Source organism: Gymnoscopelus braueri, assembly GCF_963280865.1.
Source record: "Gymnoscopelus braueri genome assembly, chromosome: 7".
Lineage (NCBI taxonomy): Eukaryota > Metazoa > Chordata > Actinopteri > Myctophiformes > Myctophidae > Gymnoscopelus > Gymnoscopelus braueri.
In genome coordinates, this window is record NC_137608.1 from 42,253,533 (window position 1) to 42,272,561 (window position 19,029).

Below are 19,029 nucleotides of genomic sequence, written 5' to 3' on the forward strand. Positions count from 1 at the left end.
CACTAAAAGACACATCTCACATAAAACAGATTGTAACATATTTACCAGCACAATATTTGAATGTACTGTATCTCACACCTTTATTGACTTATGACCAAGTCCAACAGTAGAGTAAACATCTACTGCACATACTTTGTACATGACTTCCTCAAGTGAAAGTGTAGACAAAAATATTTCTGTAGCATCGACTGTTTTTTTCAATTGAAAATATGTGACATGTCACACCGCACATTTTCACTAAGCACAAAATAGGCTTCACAGTACCAGCCTATCCTCTCCTCCCTCCTGGATGACCTGGCCAATAGAGGCCTGGCTCTGGGCTCTGATGAAGCACTGCCGCTTGCACTCCATCAGCTGCTCTAGGTCACGCCACATTTTCATCTGCTTTATGTTGGGACCATGGCTCTCCCTCACAGCCTTCTGTTTCTCACGTAACTTCTGCAGTCCAGTAAGATAGAGAGAGAGATAGAGAGAGAGAGATAGAGGGAGAGAGGGAGAGAAGGAGAGAGGGAGAGAGAGAGAGAGCGCTGTAATGCATGATATGAACATGGGCTAAATTGTCGTTGGTTAATTTTAAATGGCTTTCTAATAATTTAGTTTAAAGTTTGCAATTCTCTGAACTTCTTTGAACGTCTATCAAAAAATGTTCAGTATAAAAAAATAGTAGGACTTCTTTTCACAAGTGTAACATGTAATAGATTATATGTAGAGGATCAAGTCTTCCACATGAGTTGTTGTTCTGATGCATTTGCCTTACAAGCCTTCCCATCAGCCCCTTTGCCATCGCCTGTCTGCGATCAGACCATGTTCTTGACAGAATAAGGAAGAAATAACTTCCAAGTACTGAGCCTGTCTATGCAGTTGATCCATAGCAGATGCCAGAGCCGTGCCAGAGAGTGGAGTAGAGACAGTAGACACATCCAACTGTACTCACCTTGCCAAGTGACTCCTGCTCTGCAATGTTCTTCATGTACACTTCCCTGTAAAAAACAACCGGATAAGCATACTTCAAGTGTAGTCTAAAAAGCCATTTTCAAAGTTAACCCATCTGAATTACTAAGAGTTTGAATCAATGACAATGCCAGATGATAACTCTGGACTGTCCAAGGTGGAATGACTAGATTGCCTGATGTGTAATTGCACCTGCTGAAGTTTTCATCAATTCCTTACTGTTGACATGATTTCTATGACCTCATATTGACAGACAACCAAGCCTGATTTAAACGTAGTTGCGTGCTGGTGTTGTGCACCGAAAACAGCCAATCTACAAGCTCACAAGCGTTGTAGCGTGATGTGCCGTGAGCTTGTAGATTTGCTATTTTCGTTGTGCGACACCCACGTGCAACTAACTCAGGCTTCTGTTTGCCTTTGCAGGGCAGATAAGTGCGAATGTGTTACTGGAGCATGTGGATCACAATGGGCTAATCAACTCCAAAGCAGCTGGCAGGCTGGGCTCAGAGTGCTCACCTGATGGCCTTCTTCCTCTCTTGCGGATCAGAGGACACGTATGCCTTGGTCTCTTCTACTGCCCTCTGCATTTGCATTTCAATGATCTGTTGAGGGCAAAGATGGGGGGCTCAGGTATAAAGTCAGAGTACAGGTGTTTGGGGGAAGGGAGTGAAATTAACACCAGCCACCGGCCCAATGCTGGTGTATTGCGATTCCGACATACGTCTAGTACTATGACCTGATGAATATGGACGGTTCTCGAAATATGTGCTGGACACAGATACGCAGAGATTCTGTGCAATTATAGATAGATAAATACAATTAAGCAAAGTCTGTGCAACAGGATTAAAGGTATATTATGTAGCTAGCGGTCTAGCGGTCTGGGCACTTAGGCTCCAATTCAGCCTGACAGCTGTCGCGGGTTCAAATCCCTTTGTGAGTGTCACTCCCCGTCTCTCTCTCCATATTTGCTGTCAATATACTGTATACTATCAATAAAGGCAGAAAAAGTCCCCCAAAAAGGTATACTACGTAACTTCTGTAGCTTTCTCTTTGTAAACAAGAATTTCAAACTTGGCCCTACCCCTCCCCGTCTCTCTGAGAGATGGGGGAGCGTTTGAAAATAGAATCTCTTTAAACACACCCTCGCTGAGGCTGGAAGCTCTCAAAAGGTAAAACCCAAATACATGTTATTTAACATTAATTTTAACAAAAAATATCACATATATATCACAATAATAATCTACTATCTCAGTAGAACAGCACATATAACCCTAAAAACAACCACTGTGGTGAAAAGCTTTTGTTTCCTGTCCTTGGTGAAGGTGTTATTTGCTGTTAAAGGTTACCTGCTTAGTGCAATTGATGTGGTGATATCGGTTTTCCTCCTGAGCGTTCTCTTCTCTTAAGGTTTTTACCTCCTACAAAGCAGAAGGTGGTGACAACACATTGGAAATAAATGTCTCTGGGGACACAGAGCTAATTTGTAAAAGCTGCATCTGAATACCCCAAATATATAATTAGAATCTAAGGGATAAATGAGTGCACACAGTACTTTATCTAGGCTAGGGCAACTGTTATGCTGTATGCTCCCACCTGTTCCAATTTGGATCTGTTGCTCTCCAAACCAGCAGCAATGCTATCATACTGGGCCTTCTTCTCCTCATGTTCCTGTGTTAGCTCCTGTTTTAATAAGAAGACACATTCAATACAACAGGGAGAGGTTAATAACTATTTTCATTACCATAGATATTTATAGATATATATATATTGTAAAAAGGTCATACAAATCAAATCAAACTTTATTTATAAAGCACATTTACAACAATCGAAATGGACCAAAGTTCTGTACAGGGTGAGACAAAAAACATCATCAGGAAAGCATGCAAGTGCAACAACAACAAAGTCACACATCACATACAACAAGCAGATCAAGACATGAACTTAAGTGTGATTAAAAGCTAAAGAATAAAGAGTGTTTTAAGAAGGGATTTAAAAGCCTCAATAGAATTAGCACTAAGCATAGGGATAAACCATTACAGTACACTCATTTTGGTTTGACTGAAGCCTGACTGTTGCAAAAGTCTTCCAAACCTTTTAAATTATAATACAGATTCATGCTTTACGTCAAAGTTAGTACATGTAAGAATACTGTAATACCGTTCACTCTAAAAAAAATCCATCACAGGAAACATTTCCAAATAAAAGCAGGTGAGTGAATTGAACAATTACACTGGTAAAGCTTCTAAAATAGGTATAGTTCAAAAAGACAATGGATTAATTCCACATACAGATGAATGGAAATTCCTGTATTCAAGTGAATAGCAATAGCAAGGGTGCAGTGGATGTCCATTTCTCCTATACAATGGCCATTGAGTTCAAAGGAAGAAGGTGCACACACACACACACACACACACACACACACACACACACACACACACACACACACACACACACACACACACACACACACACACACACACACACACACACACACACACACACACACACACACACACACACACACACAAAATCTGGGCACTTTTTCACGTGACTTTCCAGTAGCAAAACTGTTTGAACACACTAAATGACACAGACATGGGAAATTGAAATACTGAGAATCAGAGGTTTTTATCACATGACACTCACCTGACACTGCTGTCTCAAAGGCCTCAGCTCCTTGATAATCGGGGCAACAGCTGACTTCTTTTCCACTATCATAGAGTTCAATTTCTTCACCTGTAAGAGATCAACAGCTAAACTGATCTGATGTGAAAGCCCCCAGGCCAGGACATAAAACTGTACTTGGCTATAATACCAGTGGATAGCACTGCTCAGCGTCTTCTACACAGATTTGTGTTGGAGTTGAGGAAATAGCATCTCCAGTAGTTTGGATCATTGGCAGGTTGCAAGGAGACTGAAAGTCTGCTTTTAGGCTGGAGCCAGGAATGTTTTTGAATCTATCATTAAGAGCAGTATGCCCTGTTGCCAAGTGTGCACTGCAAGCTGCCAGAAACACAGAAACACTTTAAAGAACTTTGAAATGTCCCAGAACTTGATCTATTTTAATGGAAGTGTTATTGTGTCCCAACACAATGGCATAACAAACAAATAATACAAATAATATGGTTAGCTACATTATCCTGGCACAAAATTTCCCTATGAATGATGCCATGGAAACATTCATCTTTAGTTCTTTAGTCTTTGTCAGTTGATAACTAAAATGATAACTAAACTGAAGAGAAAAAAAGTTTAAACAAAAAAAAAAATATATATATAATAACCTGGTGACAGAGAATACAAGTCAGACAAAAAGTAACTAGTAATCACCCAACATGGTTAATGTATAGTTCTTATAGCAATCACTGACACCATATACGTGTGTACATCTGAGCTGAGCACTTGGTCAGATATTCACTGCGGTGAGTGGCTGACAAAGATGAGTATGACCTGATCTTGCACAGGGTTTAACAGTTTAGACTATCCCTTGAGCGCCTCAACTGTTTCTTAAAGGAAATATCCACTCTAAAACAAAAGGCTGTAACTATGATCTTGGATCGTTCAATACATATCTGCACATATCTCACTCAAACACTTTTCCAAACCTAGCAAGAGACATATTGTTGCAACACTTTATAGAACACTGTATGTATGTATGTATGTATGTATGTATGTATGTATGTATGTATGTATGTATGTATGTATGTATGTATGTATGTATGTATGTATGTATGTATGTATGTATGTATGTATGTATGTACCATATATATGTATGTAGGAGTGGGTGGATGAATGACATTGTGGACTGTTTGATCTTTCACAACTGGCTAATTTGGCAAACATGTTGATGTATTATATGTAATGTTTGTCAAGCTGCGACAAGTCTAAATTAGCCGGAAACCTGAGTTGTATTTTGGTTTATGACAATGTTTACAAAAGTCAGTATCTTTCCCAGTGTCACTGAAGTCGTTCATGGAAGTGTTGAATGATAGAATCATAGACATTGTAATTCAATTATACATAGATTCAGGAGGCTGCAATTCGAAAATGGCCCCTGTCTAAGTCTTAACCTACCCCTCCCTACCCCCCCCCCCCCCTCTTTCATTTTCCTCTTTTGTATATATATATATATTTTTTTTTCTCTCGTCATACCAGTAACCTGAAAGCTGATTGTATGACATTCTGTATAGTAGTGTGTATATCTGCCTGCCTCTTATATTTCATCATGATTTGTGTGCATGGGGTCCTCATCTTAAACAAGCGTAATGCTTAATGAGGGTTTCCAGTTTAGTAGACCTTGTATTGTGAATTTGTACTTCCATGTACTGTTATGTACTGTCATGTACTATTCTCATGTCTTTCTAAATAAACTACATCAATCAATCAATAGATCAGTTTTATAAAGAAGGGTTCTTTTTAGCAACTTTCAAGGGTTTCAATTCAAGTAAGATAAACAGAAAGTGAAGTTATGGATATTTTCAATAACTGCTGTAACACGCATATTTTGTTTTAGAGTGGATCTGAACATCAAACTCCCTGGTATAGTCACCATCTCTGACATGTCGTCCAGTGTGCGCCCCTTGATCTCGTCCACCGCGCTCTTGGTGGCTGACACCCTCTCAAGTCCCTCCTGAGTGTCACTGTACCCTGAAATCCCCTTCTGAGCCTCCAAGGATTGCTGCACACACACATACACACACACACACACACACACACACACACACACACACACACACACACACACACACACACACACACACACACACACACACACACACACACACACACACACACACACACACACACACACACACACACACACACACACACACACACACACACACACACACACACACACACACACACACACACACACACACACACACACACACACACACACAAGGGCCTCCATGTTAAATAAACATAATCATTTTGCAGTCAGAAGAGAACGCTAATTTCAAGCATGAAGAGGAGATCGTGTTCTGCCTGGCATTTCTGTAATCCATCATCTATCTTCCTCAGTGTTAGCATAAACATGAAGTGTCAGTCAGTCAGTGTGTTATCCTAATGATAATGATGCATAATTACCACAGGGCAATGTTAGCATATTCTTCTAGTAATTACTGTACACACACGTCAGCTGAAGACATGTCAACAAACAAGGTAATTATAAACATACATGGATCATTTTGAGGTGTTATAGACAGATTATTTGACACAAAAATATGTTCTGTAGTATCTCCACATATTGTGTCCCATTTGATAATAAAGCCAGATATATTGGTTTTGCCGAAATATCAGCCATTATTTGGCCGATATGCAGCCAATGTGTCTTAAAAATAGCAGATCTACAAGCTTGTAGCCATTTTTTTTGTGGTTAAATAAAATGTTCAGTTTATGTGTGTATTTTATAATGACCTGTTTGCCTGTTCATTGTATATTTAGTCAAGTGAAATGTTTAATATACTTAATTTACTTTTTTTTTATCTATCAAAAAGTTATCTGTGTTTAATGTATTTAAAAAAAATGTTCTCAAGTAGAGACTTTAATCAATCTAAAGTTTTGGACTTTTCTTTTTCCTTTTTTTGGACAATATGTCGGTCAAACATTGGTAATCGGAGGAAGGACTGGAAGGAGAAATCGGGACTGTCATCAGACCCAAAACTCAGGCATGGGTCGTACTCTATTTGATATCTGAATGAGAAACTAGCACCAACTACTTGCTGGCACAAATCAATGGCCAATGCTAAATCGTGTTCACACAGGATGGAATGGCACAGGTTAATGCCTGGGACTAGAGGCCATTTTGTTCTCAGTGTAACTCAAATTGAGCTGTAATTACATAGCCAACTGTAGATTAGGGGTGGAAAAGCTGTGACATTTGAAAGAACAATCAAACACCCAACCAACTGCTGGTACTGGAAGATATTTCCAGCCTTTTCTCCAAATGTAGTGGCTATGCCAATTTCCCCCCTCGTGGATTAGTCTATAGACAACCACGTGTATCCTCGCTAATGCAGCGACAGATATTGCCCTCCTCTGCCAGCTTCCCACCCGCAAAAACGGCCAATTCTGTTTGTTGGAGCATCCGGCCAAGACGGAGGATTCAATCCCCAGACTCCCCTCCGCCCCTTACACCACCATGGAAGCTTTTGAATGACAAGTACAGTATGGCTCCTCCCCTTTCTTAGTCCACTTCCTCCCGGGTGCTTCTGTGTTTATTCCTACTAACAACACAACATTACATGCTGTTAGCAGAATCTGTCTTGAAAGATTACTGCTAGGGTAAGGGGTTCCATACTCGTGACCAGTGCTGAATATGTGCCCAAGGCACTTTGAATAAAAGGACTTGTGTACTTCAGTCTGATAAACCACCAGCTAGGCTAGTATGACCAGGGAGACCGAGTTCACAGTGGGAAAAAAGAACCTCCTATGGTGGGATGCAGACGGTGGAGCAGATGCAGTCATCAAAAATAGCAGCGGCTCAGCCTGGCCTGCGCCAGACAGGCTATCAGCAAGTCAGGGAGCTGGGACATCAGTGAGGTGTGAAGTCATTTCTAGGAAGCTCTGTACCACTTCATCACTAACGCAGTTTGTATGAATGGAGGACAAGATGTAATGCATGCACACATGCAAGGTAGGCCTAGAGGCGGCAATGGGAATGCTTAGAAAGGTTGAGAATGTCTATTGTCTGGGTATGGACAGTTGGTTGCCTGAAGTTGACAGAAGCTGGCTTAGGCTGCTGGCTGACGTCCCTGGACCAGCTGGGAAAATGCAGGTGACATTAGCGAATGACGAACATGCTTCCCCACCCTCCCAACCACTGCTATTAATATAAAAAGTCTCTTGGAGGAAGGCATTGAAACCTTCAGCTGTGGCCAACAGACTGTCAGAGTGCAAGAGATGTAACCATGCATCCACTACTACCCAGGCTGTTGCTGTGAATAAGAATGTGCTTTTAATAAAGTCTTTCTGGTTGGGGGCGCGCTCCAGTAGCTCACGGGTCAAAATCCAACCCGTGGCTCCAACCCATGTCATCCCCTCTCTCTCCCAGCTTTCCTTCCTCTATCTATACCATTGTCACTATCAAAAAGAGAGCAGAAATGCACACACACACACAAATCTAAAAAAGGAAAAATGTGTCTGGTTGAAACATTTTGAGGGAGTTGTGGAATGAATTACCAGTTGCTGTTGGATGGTTTCATGCCTCTGCTTCAGAATCTCTTCGGTCCGTTGGAGAACGCCATATTCTGCCTTCAGCTCAGCCATCTCCTGTCGCTTCTTCTTGTGCACCGTTCCCTTGCTGCGCAGTTTCCCCACCAAGCGCTTAAACTGTGGAAGAACCAATAGGTTGGACTGGATGAAACTGTGAACGGAACGAGATTTTACGTTTTTCTAAACTTTGACCTTGCTAAGTGACCTAAATAAATAAGATATCAATAATGAAGGTTCTGATCCTACCCTAAACTCATCTGTCAAGTTTGATCCAGATCATACTAAACTCTCAGACAAGACACAGACAATCAAGTGGGTGTGACAATTAGGATATACAAGGAATGTTTGCTGACACTGTATCATGCACCGCTGAAATACAGTTTAAAAAGTCATTTGAAGAATTTGACAATGGGTTGAGCCCAGGGGGTGATGGATCAGAAAACTGGCGCACTGCTTGCAGCAGAGGAGTCTGCTGTGATGGTTTGGAAACGGTCACCAGACCCTCTCAAGGCAATCCGCCAGTAACATAGTGCAAACATCTTCCTCTGGCAGACTGTCCCATGTCTGTCCCACTGGACACAGCATTCACTCACTCCACACCCTGACTCTTCTCTGCAGGGCACATGGAGGCTCCTCCGAAACCAAGAGCAGCTATAAATGTAATGTTACATGGTCACAGGAGATCAGCCCCAGAAATCATATCCCACAGGGCATGAAAGGCGTGTGTGTGTGTGTGTGTGTGTGTGTGTGTGTGTGTGTGTGTGTGTGTGTGTGTGTGTGTGTGTGTGTGTGTGTGTGTGTGTGTGTGTGTGTGTGTGTGTGTGTGTGTGTGTGTGTGTGTGCGTGTGCATGTGTGCGTGTGCGTGTGCGTGTGTGCATGTGCGGGTGTGTGTGTATTTCGGGACATCAAGGGCAGACAAGGTTGAAAGGGGAATTAGCGAGTCAGAATAATGCTGCATAGCTTTCTCTTGTCACCTAGAGTACTGTATGTCCTCAAAACAAATTGCTACTAAATTGGCCAGTGGATCAGACAGCCACACACAGATACATCTATGAATGGGTCAGCAATAAGGCAATACAGCAGCAGTTTTCAAAAAAGCTGCAGTTAATGTAAAATGGTCTTTCCAGATAGGAAGGTGCACCCATTATTTAGACTGGATGTGGGTAGGGCTGTCACGATTACAAAGTTCACGATTGATTGTCACTCAAATAATGGCGATTAACGATGTAATTGTGTTTGGCATTGAACATTGAAACATATGAATACACATTTAATTTCTGTTTGCCTTTTAGGCTTCGTAATAAAAAATTGCACAGAGCAGATATGACAAATAACTTTAACATACAAAGAAATTATTGACATATTTAATAATTTATACATGTAAAAATAGCAGAACTTTGGGACGCGTTGTAAGCTTGTAGATCAGCTATTTCTGCTTTGTTTTAATATTTGAAAATGTGTGAACATTTTTCAACATGGAAACGATTATGACGATGCAAAGATAATTGATTATCTCAAATAATTGCGATTATGTAATAATAATTGTGACAGGCCTAGATGTGGGTTCCTCAATGAAGATTGATTGATTGAATACTTTATTAACAAGTTAGTTAACAACAGTACATGTAGTACAGTCTGACGTTATGCCAAAAGGATAACACAGAAAGCCCTAGGGGGCTATAATGTTTCCATTGTGGTCTATTGTACTCAATTCATCAGTAATGGCGGTGGGCTGACTGGCCGGATAGTACAGCAGTCAATGTACACTACAGTATTCAACCAGTCGACCAACGATGGGCAAGATCGTGTCATCCCTCTAAAGAGGCCCCACAGTTGGTGGCTGACACGTGATGACATACAACCAGCAGAATGGAAAATACCTCTGATAAGGTGATCGTCTCCACCGTGGCCAAAAGCCCAAAATCAGAACAGAGGAGACAGATAAGTGCCTTGTGAGACAACCCTCTCCATTTACTACATTAATCTACTGGCTCATCTGTCTGCCTTCTGTCAGCAACCAGGTCCCTCTTAAGATTATTTTGTAAAAGAATTTCCGATTCAATTTAAAAAGCTCAAAACACTGGGGAATACTGGTGGTTCAGCAAATTAAAGAGCATATTAGAAATGTGTGTGGCATCATGGGTTAGAATCCAACTACTCTCTTCCTCTTTTCTTGTTTCCATCTCGTCATCGCCCACTCTGTCTTTCTACACCCTTAAGGTAAAGCAGAAAATCTATTACGTAAAAAAATAGTACATAGTACAGTAGCTGATGGCAACCTTCCAACCTCCTCCCACACACACACTCACTCACACACACTCACACACACGCACGCGAGGAGGGAGAAAGTGGTCATTGCTATTTCAGACATCATGCTACGACCGCCATGCTTCAGCAGCCAGTTCAGCTCTCACCACGTGGATCTCAGCGCATGTGAAGCACCTGGTCATAAAACTTCTCAGCAAGCCATCCGTCAGCAACCCTGGCTATTACAGACCTTTTTATAGTCTATATAATGGGAAACGTGAAGAGAGAGACAACTCTATCCTTAATCTTACTGTGTGCACATGGGTTCAAGTGTGCACTGACACAAAGCAGCGATGGCACTCTGTAAAGTGCAAAGACGCTCACTCAAAAGTACGTGTACCTGATGATGCTCCCAAAAAAGACCCCATATATCATATCACCATCTCCGTTTGTGTTCTACAAATAGGTTAGACATTGGCCATCGAAGATATCACAACCTGGCATCCCTATTTGAGCATGTAATTATAGGCAAATAATAATGATAATAATTATTGTTATTTTTAATTGTATTATTTATTTATTCAAATCTTACAAAGACTTCCCATATTTTTTTTTTGACAAATAGCAGATCTACAAGCTCACAATGCTTTGTGAGCTTTGTAGCATTGTAAGCTATTTACCATGCTACACAAAGTATCATAATTTTCTTTCATTTTGTGTAATCACCCGTTCCGTGAGAGCAAGTGTCCCTTTCCCCCCACAAGTAGTGGATGTCTAATATTGGAATGTAGTTCTTTATGCACAGAAGAGGAATTTACACAGCTGGACAGTTCAGGACATTTTGCTAAACTGAATCGGAAGATTGATTACACTTAAAAGGTTGGGTATAAAAAGCCAACATTTCAAACAGTTTGTCCAGCTCTGTTCCTTGTTCTGGGTATTCTCTGCTGTGTTTCTTTTTATAGCCGTGCATGGGAATGGGAGGGAGAGCAGGGAAAAGGGATTCCATTAGTTCCATTAGACAGTGTGCCCCTCAGTGTTTACACAAGAGCAGAAATAGACTCTCTCGTTCACCGTGGGTTCACAAATCTACTACTAAGTGTTCACTAAAGTCAAGCTAACATATCGCTAGATGAAAATAACAGATTTTCAGTTATAAGAACGATGTTGAATCTTTCTGTTTTGGTCCTGTGTGATAAAGCATTACACAGTGTTTACAGGTACCAATAATAGCACGATGTAGCACTCAGTCCAAACACCTCCTCAACAAATAGAGTTGGCTGATAATTAGCGTATATATTTAGGTTGTGTCAGAAAAACGTCACAGTGAGTGGTGAGGAACACTTCCAGTTGTGTACCTCGTCACCGCGGATGATCTCGTCTCCATCCTGACCTCGTGCCTGGCTGTTCCGCTGGGTGAGCTCCCTCTCTCCTGCTGCCAGTTCCTCCCTCGCTTCCTGTAGTTCCTCTGCCTTTGCCTCCTTCTTACGAATAATGATGGAGGCCTGAAAGAGTCCAATTACAGACAGTATACGAACATGGATCAGAGACACAAGAGTGTGACATGATCATATTTGTAACTCACAAAATAGGAGAATGAGGGAGAATGAAAATAAGCAACGCCAAGGACTTGGACCAGACATGAAACATGAAACGTCATTGCAACATAAACAAAAACAACGGCTGCTGGTCAGCTGGTGGGAGCTTGACAAAATATGAAACATGAGAGACATCAGTTACATCCGCCGGCCCCGTTAGCAGGCTGGCTTCCTATAGCAGAAAAACACTACAAGAAAAAGGCCACACAGTGAAATATTTGACCATAAATAAACTTGTTGACGGAACAATAAACCAGCGCTCAGCAGTGGCGTCACGCTACATCTATCATCTAAACAGAACACCCAAACTGCCTGGCCTTACATCAGGGGCCAAGAAATACAACCGGGATGAAATGAGCATGAGGGACCGTTAAAGAATGATAGGAAATCTATAAAAGAAGGGAAATAAAGAAGACATCACCTGCTGTCTGAAGAGTGTCAGCTTGTCATCCATGGGGTCATTTCTCATCATCCTCTTTTCAATTAGCTGGTTTATCTGAGCATTGACTTCTTTGATCTGAGGGAAATATTATACAAAGAAGACAAACATACCATTTTGAAACTAATGACACATGAATGTTGACTGTAAGATACAATGGTCTTCCAGATATATTTTGCCCGTCTTCCCCAGCTACCACTTCAAAAGCAGAAAAGCTTAGCTCTGATATCCATAAATAGACTTCAACAACAAGGTTTACTCAGACTCTGGGAGAATAAAATTGTGTGTGTGTGTGTGTGTGTTAATTTCCAGCTGTTTCATGCAACCTTCGGTATATTCTTAGTTCACCTTGTCGTCCAGCTCGTGGAGCTCAGCTTGACCCATGGCGGGCTCAGACAGTACTTTCTGCAGGTACTGCACTGTGCGTCTCTTGCTCTCCAGCTCCTTGGGAACTTTGTCAGAAACCATATAGGAGTTGATCTTCATCTCCTCTTCTAACCTCTTCATTAAGCCTGAAAGAGAGACAGAGCGTTAAATATGGCCTTTTGATTGGGTTAAACAGTCAAGTCTTATGGGCTTTGAAAACACAATGAGTACAGCTCACGCACCTGCTCCGGTTGCTCAGTGCAATAAAACAAAAGCTCAAGAGTGTATCACTCCAAGTCAGTGGCTTTATACAATACACAGCATTGAGCATTGGGGTGACCACCAAATAAGTAGACTCTGTATTTGGATGTTAGTGGAAACATTTTTTTTCTTTCTTTTCCCTATTTTGGGCATGTCATTGTAGGCAAAAAATATCAAATTAAATAATTTAAAAAATAGCTGACCTAAAAGCTCACAATGTCTCGCATTGTGAACTGTGATAAATGATCTCACTTGTGAAGCATCACCTCAGCCTGTTTTTGCAAAGGTAATTTTGGGAACTTGTAAATGTGTAAATCTCTGCTAGAGCCCGCCGCCAGATCAGACCAAGAACAGAAGACACCACATCAGATAAGCCTCATTAGAGCACTTCAAAAGAGCAGTATAATTACAGGGCCTTAATAGATGTGGATCCAATTAACTGAGAGACACCCTGATATTCCCTATGAACACTCTTGTGCTGTGTTTCCCAAACGGTGGGTCGAGACCAGTTTTTGGGTCGCGGACTCATTTTTATGGGTTAAGGGTAAATATCCCTATTTTTTGTTTCCTAATTTGTTTTCTAATTATTTCAAAAGATGTCATTTTATTAAAATCAAAGAAACTCCATAAAAAAATCTAGCTCTTTTCACTTGCTTGTGTCCCGGGGGAGACATCAAATGTCTCTTTTTGGGTCTCGAGCTAAAAGGTTTGGGAACCACTGCTCTTGTGTATCCTTCAACCTCTATCCAGCTGTGGCCTATGATGGGAGTGACGGAGGGAAGCTTACTCTCTGGCTTGGCATCTGCTGCTGCCTGTCGCAGGTCCTTCAACTGCTGCTGGGATCTCTGCAGTCTCTGCTCAGCCTGGAACAGCTGATCACATGCAGATGAGAGCTCATTAGCATAGATTAATAATGTAGCCTAATGTTGTAATGTGTAATATGCGAGCAATGCGATTGTAGAAGGTACATTTCTATTACATGCCACAAATATATGATAATTCATTATTATAGAATGGGCAGGTGGTGTGTGTGTGTGTGTGTGTGTGTGTGTGTGTGTGTGTGTGTGTGTGTGTGTGTGTGTGTGTGTGTGTGTGTGTGTGTGTGTGTGTGTGTGTGTGTGTTGATTTCTGTAAGGCTGACCTTCGTCCCAAACTATCACACCAGAGAGATGAACATTATGATTTGATTTACTCTGGGATATGCGGAAAAGACTGTGGAATGGTATGTATGTAGACATGCACGTTCTTTTCAGTCTTCCAATGTACAAAATGTGGAGAGACAAAACCATATAAGAATCAAAGCCATTTACTTGATTCTTCTGTTCCTGTTTCTGCTGAGACAGAGACTCTTCTCTCTCCTTCTCCACACGCAGCTGTCCAGCCATCTCCAGCATCCGTTGGTGATTGGACACTGACTCCACCTAGTGGACATACAAGGTTAAACGACAGCCTACTGCTCAGGCCACATAAATAACCAAGTGTCTTTGACAGACTCAAGTTTCACCCATCCTGGCAGGGCCTAAAAGTTAATACCCACTTATTCTGCACACCATTACTCTAGTCTACAGTACCCTTGTCAGATGCCTGACGGGTGTAATTATTATGTTATGAAGCCATTAGTATATGCCAGGGATCATATCACATTTAGTTATGGTATTCTTAAATCAACTCTTTAGGTAGTTATTTGTTTCCCTCTGTATTCTGTTATATTTATATTGTTGTGGGTTTTTTATGTGGGGACTACGAAAGGAAATGAGCTTCTAGCTAAATCCGGCATGTTTACACGAGCAGCTGATTAATTTCACTTTCATGTATGGAATGTTCATTAATGTGCATTGTCCCCTCTAAATAAATAAAGAAATATTCATTACTCAATCACAATCCTCAGGAGGGTCTGTCTTACCCTCTTCTTTAGCCGCTCCACACGTTTGTTTAGCTGGTCCTTCTCCTCCTCCATCGCACTTATGTCCTAAGAGGCAAGGAGGACATTTTAGGGACTGTTTTTGCAGTCATATATTACCACATATTATGGGTAATATGTGTACCGTACTTAGATTACACTTGGAAATCTTTAAGAGATCATTATTTATAATTGGTCACTGGCAGTGGTGGCAATTTAAAATGATCAGGTTCCTTGACGTCATTTGCACTGAACACAGGTTGTGTCACATAACTTTAACAGGTATTACATTTAAATGATGAGCAGCTTGATCATTTCTTAAAAGGGAGAACATGTTATTACCCTTCTAATCTCTGCTGTGGAGAAGCCGGAGGTCCTCAGTTGCTCGCACTCCTTGTGGTAAGTCTTAAATCCTTCCACCAGCTCTGCATACTAGAAATGCACAGTATTAATATGTAGTCTATTTCATGGGTTCCCAAACTTTTCAGCCCACGACCCCAAAATAATGCGGAAATTGACTCGCGACCCCACCTAAACCTGGAGGTCATTTATGCACATAAACTTGCACGTTCGGTGCGCATTTGTAATGTATTAAAATGGTAAAATGTAATATTTGTAATCATTTTTAGATTGTATTTCATCCATTCTGTTGAATTTCATTTTTGTATTTTTCTTTTAATGACCCAAAATAAATTTGCGACCCCACCGTCAATCTCCCGCGACCCCAAGTGGGGTCGCGACCCCAACTTTGGGAACCCCTGGTCTATTTGATCGCTTAGGATGAAGTTAAGGACTATTTAAGACTACAGACAAGGCATGTATGTGGTGGCTGACGAACCTGGTGATAAGTGTCACTGATTACATCATCCTGCAAGAAGTCTACAGGCACCTCCAGCTTCATGAGAAAGCGGGCCAGATAAGCCCTCTTCTTCAGCTCTGTGACCCTCTGTAGCAACCAGTGTAAGATATGGTGGATGACAGGTTTATTCCCGGTCACCAGACCCTGTCTGAAACTGCTCCTGTATGAAGTGAGAAGAGGGAAATTATGATGGGGAAATAAAGAAGACAAGAAGAGACAGTCTCTTTACTGTCTCTTTAAGTAGCAATTTATATTTGACCAAGAGTATAGGGAATATTTGAGGTCGCAACTAGGGTTGCAAACTACCTGAAATTCAAATGAGGGACGCACAGAAAAAAGATAAAATCTCACTCACAGTATGTGTACATATGTAACGTTTTTCTATATTATATTAACCACTTGAACCCCACCATCCATATTCTGGGGGGAACATTACCCAAAAAATAGCCGATCTAAAAGCTCACAACGTGTCACGTTGTGAGGTTGTAGATCTGCTATTTTTGGCAAAGAGATCTGGTATAGACAGAAAAAAGCGGTCCAAGTACAGAGACAACTCAGGTCCAGTTTACTAAGTCTAGGGTTTACGTGGTTAACAACCTATTTATCATAGTATAATGTATATGAGCCGTTTGAACTTGTAAGATGTGTGTCATTGATTGATTGATTCCCAAAAATAAGGAACAATCCCATATCAGTTCAATAAGGCAGTGGTTCTCAAACTTTTTCATGTCAAGGACCCCCAAATTGACACTTATTAGCCCGCGGACCCCCATTTGAAAAGATATGCCATAAGAGAAGATTGTTACGGCTCTAGCAGTGATTTTCAACCATTTTAATTTCAACGACCCCCAGTTTGACATGCATTAGGCTACGGACCCCCATTTAATGGGATTTCTATCTCTGGGACCCCAATTTATATTGTGAAATCAATGTTAATTTAACTCTGAGAGTGTACAAATGGACCCTAACGGGTCCATTTGGTTCCATTTGTACACTCTCTGAGTTACAGACCCATAAGGGTCCATTTGGTTCCTAACTATCTATAATTTAGCTGGGGACCCCCTGGAACTGAATCAAGGACCCCACTTTGAGAACCAATGCAATAAGGGACACGTCTTTTAGTTTCCAAATAAGGGACCATTCTGTATTTCAAGGGATAGTTCTCAACCCATAGATCACAACAATCATCAAAAAAAATACTTACGCATCAGACAGACTCCCTGGAGGCTTGTATTTCAGCATTCCCAGCAAAGTAACCATTCTCTTTGCTGTCTGCTCAGGCATTTCTTCACGGATGTCAACGGCTTGCTGGAAAGAGAAAATTAATTAAAAGTATCAATACTGAAATGTAGAAATACTCATCAAAATGTTCTTTAAGTACCAAAAGTAAAAGCAGTCATTATGCAGAATGTCCCAGTTCAAGTTTTCAAATGTGTAAAATGTATAAAAATCTTTTGAAAATAGCAGATCTACAAGATATTGCAGATCGGCTATTTTCAAATCGCCAAAATGTATAAAGGGCTGAAGTGGGTATGTTATGTTTTGTAATAATAATCAAAATCTACCAAGTAACTAGTAACTAAAGTTTTCAAATAATTGTAGTGGAGTACAAGTATATCATTTGCCTCTGAGATGTATTGGAGTAGAAGTAAAAGTACTGAAATTTGGAAATACTCTAGTAAAGTAAGAAATACCTCAAAATTGTACTTAGGTACAGTACTCTAGTAAATGTACTTAGTTACTTTACATCACTGGAAAGAGAATATAAGACATGATGAATCATACAAGGTGACATAAACAGCCACAGTGAATCATGCACCTCATGTGGGCTCACCTTTGGGTGCTAACAACAGGGCCCTGGTAACACTGTGTAATAATAATTATTATTATTATTATTATTAAAGTTTACATAACTTTACCTTTGGGTCTATCTCAGCCAGTACATCATTCAGCACCTGCAGCAGTTGGATGGGTTCTAGAGAATCAAACGTGATGAGGTTGAAACTCTTCTTGAAGGGCTCTTTGTTGAGTTGTTCAACGACCAATTTCAGCTGTTCACTCATCCTGAGAACGATTTAAATGTGCTTTATGCTTGATTAACCAGCTATAACGTGTTTTTGTTTAGTTTTTTTTTACCTTTAGCTAACTGGCGCTAACTAGCATTTATTTTTGTTGTATTTCTTCTAACAGTCCTGTGAATGTTAACAAAAAGGTTGACCCAGTTGAAATGTTACAAAAACTGAAAATGTTTAAAATCCATACAGACATCAACAAATATTAAACATTTTGTTTTGTTGCGAAACTGTCTTGGAAACGAGATAAGCGTCTCTAGAGCTGCCTGGTTGCTAACAGGAAGTAGATTCGAGGTAATCCATCGCGCGAGTTATTATCGCAGCATCATGTCAAAAAGAACAGATCAGAGCCGTAGAAGAGACGCTGGAACAGATCTACACGCTAACAAGGCACCACATAGCAACGCGTTGATAGCTTGTAGATCCGTTCTTTTTGACAAGCGACACAGTCGGTCCTTCGTAGTACTACGCAGTGTTGATATTCCGTTAATCCGTTCACGCGTATCGTTTTGCGCAAGACGGTCATCTGTCATCATAACCTTCTTGGATGATCTTCAAAATAGTGTTTGCATTTTTTCCCTTTTTGGTCCGTACATCTACATAAATGTTCATATTTCAAATATAAAGTGCTTACCCCATGGCCATGGATGTTACAATTATGTACGGACTCTCAAAAGTACCTGTATATTCCCTTTTGTTCAATAAAAAAACATTTCAATCCGATTGGTGGCCATTTTCTCATAGAGTTATAGTGTATCAGAGTGCAATACACCTCCCAACCAATAGGATCGCGTAGTTGAAAGCAAATGGAGAAAATACGGAGAAAATGGCCGTCAATCGGATTAAAATGCTCTTTATTGAACAAAGGGGAATATAAAGGTACTTTTAAGGAGCCGTACAGAATTGTAATATCCATGGCCATAGGTTAAGGGTCCGGGTACTATTTGACATTTGAACGTTTATGTAGTAGGCCTACGGACCAAAAGGGAGAAAGTGCAAACACTATTTTACTGTCATATGACAATCATGTATCAGGACTAGTTTTGCGCCAAAGCTGCGCAGGCTTTAGTCTGTACACAAATACATTTTTGCTACAACAAGATCGATGGTCACGAGGTATACA

At 40.8% G+C, this 19,029-nt stretch overlaps 1 protein-coding gene across 1 annotated transcript; it reads right to left on the reverse strand.

Moving 5' to 3' along the window:
* ift81 (intraflagellar transport 81 homolog) lies at positions 1-18,251 on the reverse strand. Its single transcript, XM_080432440.1, has 18 exons — positions 17,754-18,251; positions 17,039-17,142; positions 15,814-15,994; positions 15,318-15,407; positions 14,979-15,044; positions 14,386-14,496; positions 13,863-13,947; positions 12,797-12,960; positions 12,431-12,526; positions 11,770-11,916; positions 8,131-8,280; positions 5,498-5,626; positions 3,598-3,687; positions 2,545-2,631; positions 2,298-2,369; positions 1,468-1,553; positions 935-980; positions 1-438 (listed from the first exon to the last, which is right to left on the reverse strand). Exons 1-18 carry the CDS (start codon positions 17,895-17,897, stop codon positions 256-258), a joined length of 2,031 nt encoding a protein of 676 aa, XP_080288566.1. The 5' UTR covers positions 17,898-18,251; the 3' UTR covers positions 1-255.
* Positions 18,252-19,029: the final 778 nt, after the last annotated feature.

Bases quoted from the DNA above. Each gene is read 5' to 3' on its own strand.
- ift81 (XM_080432440.1), bottom strand. From the start codon at position 17,897: ATGAGTGAACAGCTGAAATTGGTCGTTGAACAACTCAACAAAGAGCCC. The intron at 15,045-15,317 runs GTAATAACATGT...CTTGCCTCTTAG, and splicing joins CCACAGCAGAGATTAGAAGG to GACATAAGTGCGATGGAGGA. The intron at 2,370-2,544 runs GTGGGAGCATAC...TCTGCTTTGTAG, and splicing joins ACAGATCCAAATTGGAACAG to GAGGTAAAAACCTTAAGAGA.